The sequence below is a fragment of the Salmo trutta genome, chromosome 10 (genome assembly GCF_901001165.1).
Source record: "Salmo trutta chromosome 10, fSalTru1.1, whole genome shotgun sequence".
NCBI classification, from domain to species: Eukaryota; Metazoa; Chordata; class Actinopteri; order Salmoniformes; family Salmonidae; genus Salmo; species Salmo trutta.
This window is the reverse complement of record NC_042966.1, coordinates 23,408,626-23,414,670: the sequence shown is the minus strand read 5'-3', so window position 1 is coordinate 23,414,670 and position 6,045 is coordinate 23,408,626. Positions and strand designations below refer to the sequence as shown.

The window sequence follows — 6,045 nt, the reverse complement described above, 5'->3', positions numbered from 1 at the left end:
CTTTTAAGGGCCAGCCGTGCTGCCCTGTTCTGAGCCAACTGCAATTTTCCCAAGTCCCTCTTTGTGGCACCTGACCACACTACTAAACAGTAGTCCAGGTGCAACAAAATCAGGGCTTGTAGGACCTGCCTTGCTGATAGTGTTGTTAAGGCAGAGCAGCACTTTATTATGGACAGACTTCTCCCCATCTTCGCTACTGTTGTATCAATATGTTTTGACCATGACAGTTTACAATCCAGGGTAACCAAGCAGTTTAATCACCTCAACTTTCTCAATTTCCACATTTTTCATTACGAGATGTAGTTGAGGTTTAGGGTTATGATAGTCCTGGTCAAAGCAGTCGTTCATTTCGGTCTATACAGTAGCTGTGTCCACAAGGAAAAGCCACATGATCCTACAGCAGATCTGACAACTAATAGGATCCACAGATGTTGCCATGTTGGAGCTGACACTAACAGACTGAGCTGCAGAGTATAAGCGATCAGTATTGTTTCTCTAGAAGTATTGATGTTTCTAAGAGGGAAAATGTACTGGTTGTGTATGTTTACTCTGTACCTGTACAAGGTGTGGTGTTGGACCAAGACCAGGAGAGTGGCTGTGATTGGACAACCGATGGATGTGATAGGGGACGAGTGGAGTATTTGGACTGGAGTCATGCCTCCATTAATCAGAATGAGAACATTTTAAGAATGCAGAAGAACCAGACTTGAACTTCATCTTGACAGAAAGCAATCACATTGGTCTGGGAGCAGGGAGATGTGGTGTCTTGCTGAAGATGAAAACCCACACACACATTGCAAAGAATGGTAAAATAATTTAGACACTAGTACACTTCAGGACATTTGACACAAAAACCTGTTACATATACATTTGTATTTATTATACAAAATTGAAAGATATCACGACACTGACATGTGAAGTCATAAAAAATAAGACAAACAATTAAACCATTATACAAGTCATCTTACAGTACATTGCCAGTGTATTAAAAAAAGCTTCCTTCTTAATAACAATGGGCTCGAATCACCAGTTCATATCCATGCAGTAGTAGTTTTAGTAGCTTTTCAGAAATCTGATCTACAGTATTGAGGAATAGGATGAAGTTACCACTAGACACTGATCTAAGACCAGTTTTGCAAATCCCCCTAATGGTTAAGGTTAGGATTGAGTAATGGTAAGCTGATCCTAGATCTGTGCCTGAGGAAAACTTCTACCCAAAGCCAGTATATTGACACCTTGGACAGGCTCAGAGACACATTATTCAACCACACAATTGCTATGCCAACCAAAAACGTCATGACAGAGAAGACTGCAGTTCTGTATCTCACCACCAGAGTGGGACATACAGTTACACTGCAGGTCTACGACAACCACAGAAATGCACTGGTTAATTAATTATAGATTTTTGCAATATGATACCTCCTAGATTCAAAGTGAGTTACTATTATCCTTTTATTTTGAATTGTCTGGAATTAAAGAGTTAAATATTCAGGTACATAATAAATAGATATATCCATAATGAATTCCTCCTCCAAAGTTTTTTTTTTTTTAACATTACTAGACTTAGTTTGGGTAACACATAAAACAGACCACGGTTGTGATCGTCCATTTCCCTTTTCTTTTTTGAGTCAACAGTTTGTTGCAAAGTCTTGTGTATCACTACAATACGAAATAGTACCAAAAACTTGACACTGCTTGAAACTTTACTCTCTCACACATACAGTGACATGCGAACACACACACACACACACACACGCACACACGCGCAAATGAACATATACAAAGGACGTTGGGAAAATGAAGACAGATTGTTTAGACCCATGCAGGCACCTCCATCAGAGGCATTACTCAGGCAGCAAGGTTGTACAGCTCCCACTTTTGGCATGCTTGTCTGTTTATCACATTATTCACTTCACAGAGTAGGGTGAAATTGACCCTAAACACTGATCTAAGGTCAGTTTTGTGTTTTTTCTCCCCGTAATGGTGAAGGTTAGGATTTGAGGTGGGTACGCTGATCCTAGAACTGTATCTAAGGGCAACTTCAACCCAGAGCCACATATTCACAGTACAGGCTGTTTTGAGTGCTGTATCAACTCAAGCAAACAGGACTGAGAGGGAGGAGGGTTGTATGAGTGAGAGTAGACACTTTAACTGTCCACAGAGGAGTGCTTTCCTCTGTGGAAAACAAACAAATGGAAACTTGACGACGCATATCTTTATACCAGATCAAATCGTTTTCCCACTGTAAAAAAAAAAAAGTCCAGTAATTCTCTTTCTCTTAGGGCCGAATCCTAACTTAAGATCAAATATTCCATTGACATGAATGTGTTATTTACACAAACATCAGTTAAATTGCCGTTACGTAGTGTCTCATGTCAAGATTCGTCCCGAAGAGAAGTAGTGGTCATTATGGTGATGTTTTAGTAGTACCAGACGTATCATCATGACAATGGCCGCCATGTTGGCTGTTTCTCCTGGACCAATGAGAGCCCTCAGAACACGGTGCACCTCTTGCCCCTCTTCTTGACGGGTGGGGGGCAGAGCACGGCGCGGATGGCCTCGTCAAACACAGTCTTCAAACCTCGCTGAGTCAGGGCAGAGCACTCCAGGTACTTCACAGCACCTGACCACCACACACAAACAACAACACGTTTATTTCACATCTATAAACATAGAGCAAAAAAACATCTGACTCTGGGTAAGTAGATAAAGGGCTTAATTGACAATCTCGCACTATCCCAGACTCAGCAATATGACATCATCTCACACAGCGGGTCACTTCCTGCTTAGAGCAAAACCCTGTGAAAGTAACCACCCCTTCTGCTTTCCTTCCGTATCATGTCCCCTAATCTTTTGAATGGGCTTCACGATTATATCATGAAATTCGTGAAAACACAGTCATTTAAGATATATACATAAAATTATATTTGTGTTTGTTGATGAATTAACTTCTACCAGATGCCTTTTATTAAGTTTTTGCCCTGAAGACCATTCAAAAAGCCTTAAAAAAGTAAAAAAAACTACAAGGCTACTTCCTGGAAAACCACACGTCACTTGCATAGCGTATTAACAACAACAGAATCCAAATCTGCCAAGACCACCACCAATGGCTCTTCAATGTGGGCATAGATGGGCAGACACCCACACCCACACAGACTGACCTATCTCCCGTGCCATGGCCAGGCCCTGGGGGTAGGTGATGGGGGACAGCTTCTTGTCCCTCAGCCTTTCGATGGTGTCCTTGTCATCTCTCAGATCCAGCTTGGTGCCCACCAGTATAATGGGGGTGTTGGGGCAGTGGTGTCTCACTTCAGGGTACCACTGAGACAGAGGGTAAAGGTCATTAGGTCAAAAGTCAAAGATGGAGAGCAAGGCTGGGTGGAACAGAGCTATTGAAATAAAACCTCTAATCTAGTCTGTAGGGCCATAGGTGGATTATAGGACTATTATGGCTAGAGTAGAGCAGAATAGTATAATAAAATAGAACACAATTAGGCACTGTTGAAAAAACCTCACCCATCCTTTAAAAACACAACATCCCAATTAGTGAATCTTCATTTTGAACCAGAGTCATATAGAGAGAGAGAGTTTGACAAACAGAAAGGTGTGTGATGTCATCTAAGAGCATTGTAATGCTTTTGGGTTGAAACCACAATAGCCAAACTCTCTCTCTCTCTATAAGCAGGACTGTAGCTACAGAACATGAACCAGGGAGAGCTATAGATGTGCTTCTTTAGGTCAGGCTCGGCAGGTCCCCTGTTCCTGTGTCTGTGAGCAGGAAGGTTCAGTACTGACCTTAGCTCGGACGTTCTCAAAGGAGGCCGGGCTGACCAAGGAGAAGCATATCAAGAACACATCCTGGGGAGAACCATAGAGAGACAGACCTTAGGGTGAAACCACTGAGATCAACCAACCACGGAATCACCTGACTCCACATGGGACAGACTGGAAGAAAAGCTCTGCTGCGGAATAGTAGATTGCAAATCAATTCTTCACAGAAATGTAATGGGTTGTGTGTGTGTGTGTGTGTGTGTGTGTGTGTGTGTGTGTGTGTGTGTGTGTTACCGTCTGTGGATAGGACAGTGGTCGGAGTCTGTCGTAGTCTTCCTGTCCTGCTGTATCCCATAGACCCAGATTCACTGGTTTCCCATCTACCATCACATTGGCAGAGTAGTTGTCAAAGCTAGAGAGATAGGGAAAATATCTTTATCTCTGAATGCCCGCTCTCTGTAAAGTATACTTGTCAGAAACACAAACACTACATAGAGGAAAGCAGACACTCAGTCACTCAGTCACCACTCAGTCACATCCATGTGTGTGTGTGTGTGTGTGTGTGTGTGTGTGTACTCACACAGTGGGTATGTACTCTCCGGGGAAGGCATTGGTGGTGTAGCTGATCAGCAGACAGGTCTTACCTACGGCCCTGAGAGAGAGATTTGGTTCTTACTCACTGCTATAGAAAAACACAAGTCTAATAACGAGACAAATAAATGCTGCTGAGGTAGGTAGGCTGATACTCAGTGTGTGTGTGTGGTTCTGCCCTTCTCTTTCAGTTTAAGTGTCACACAGACACTGGCCTACATTCACTTTGCCTGGGGGACATACTACCACCCTCACGCCCTACTGCCCCCAACCCTGTTATCGACAAACACACAATACAGGAAGGGTTGGTGACAGTGGTGTGTGTGTGTGTGTGTATGATTATGTGTGTCCTGTATGTCAAAATTATATGAACAGATTGATGGTGGCATGGCAGGGTAGGGGATGAATGGTGTGCGTTAGAATGTGTGTGTGTGTTTGAATAGGAAGAGAGGGGAAGAGGGAGGGGTAATGAAAAATAGTTTTTTGTGAGCGCAGGCCACTAAAAGTATTTTGGTTGCTCTGGGAATGACTGATTAGCAGATGCAATTTTAACACATTATGCTAATGCACTGATGTCATTAATTGATTAATGACCCCTAGTCATCAGAAATCCTCCAGAAGGGATTTGGCATTAGTAGGGCACTGTAGATATCAACATTTAGCCTAGTACAGACAAACTCAGATATAGGATCAATTCTTTCTATAGTAAAATAACTACATAGGCCTACTATACAATTAGCTGTTTTTCATACCAAACCCCCAAATACTGTAAATGCATTTATTATGCGTGGTAGTTAATTATGGATCGTGCATGAAGGCAGTCAAAACTATAACTGTATCGATTATTTATATTATCACACATGGTAAAAAAAAACGTCTGTACATTAAGATTCTTATAAAACAACGCCTAGAGATTCCTTAGCCCGCATCGTCACTGATGAAGCCTAATTCCGACGGCCTACGACGCGAGTAGGTGTTTCCCATAGCATCGCTACAGCCTGGGCGTTTTCTCAGCGTAAAAATACAAAACTGGACATTTTACACATCCCACATCCCGCATATTATTCCAAACATTTCACAAATGAACGGAATTTAATACGTTTTTTTATAACCTAGCTGTGCATTTCCAAGTGAATGCTTAGAAAGACTTCCCATATAACAGAGAGCCCCAGCCCCTTTTCCTACACACTGCATCTCCCATCCATGACCGCATCACTGATCACACACACACAGAAAGGATGAGAAAAATATCTCTACGTTGAGATTGAGATTCTTACCCGTCGCCGACCACCACGCATTTAATTGCTTGCATTTGCGAAGGAGCAGGCGGTGTCAAAAAGCCGACAGAAATGTTTCTTGTTTATATTTCACAATGAAAGCTAGCTGTGATTTGTATGAGAAGCGGGCCAGTCCGCTCAGCTTTTGAGCCGCAGTGAAAGGGGTCGATGAAGAGTGGCGCCAGAAAACAACGGAAAAGACCGAGCGTATTTAAAGGGCCAGTGACCATCCGAACTGTATTTACCGCTTTCTCTTAGTATTTCTTTGTATCCCCAATTAGCCGCTGCCTTCCTGGGGTCCAAACAGGAAACAAAACACAACAAATAAAATGCATACTATACATAACACTACATAATACAATACATAATACAAAGCAAAATGCAGTACAAAATATATAAACATGTC

General features: G+C 42.3%; 1 protein-coding gene across 2 annotated transcripts; it reads right to left on the bottom strand.

Moving 5' to 3' along the window:
• Positions 1-858: 858 nt before the first annotated feature.
• On the bottom strand, positions 859-5,815 carry rac3b (Rac family small GTPase 3b). Of its 2 annotated transcripts, none has more exons than XM_029765022.1 (6): positions 5,640-5,815; positions 4,352-4,423; positions 4,066-4,183; positions 3,796-3,858; positions 3,158-3,321; positions 859-2,623 (listed from the first exon to the last, which is right to left on the bottom strand). In XM_029765022.1, exons 1-6 carry the CDS (start codon positions 5,672-5,674, stop codon positions 2,563-2,565), a joined length of 513 nt encoding a protein of 170 aa, XP_029620882.1. In that variant the 5' UTR covers positions 5,675-5,815; the 3' UTR covers positions 859-2,562. The 2 variants fall into 2 exon arrangements, with proteins under 2 accessions (XP_029620882.1, XP_029620881.1); XM_029765021.1 differs by having other exon boundaries at positions 3,162-3,321; positions 5,640-5,814.
• Between the last annotated feature and the right edge of the window lie 230 nt (positions 5,816-6,045).

Excerpts from the sequence above, each read along its gene's own strand:
- rac3b (XM_029765021.1), bottom strand. The coding sequence starts at position 5,674 with ATGCAAGCAATTAAATGCGTGGTGGTCGGCGACGG. Across the intron at positions 4,424-5,639 it reads TGCGTGGTGGTCGGCGACGG|GGCCGTAGGTAAGACCTGTC; the intron begins GTAAGAATCTCA and ends TCTCTCTCTCAG. Across the intron at positions 3,859-4,065 it reads CACTGTCCTATCCACAGACG|GATGTGTTCTTGATATGCTT; the intron begins GTAACACACACA and ends GGTTCTCCCCAG.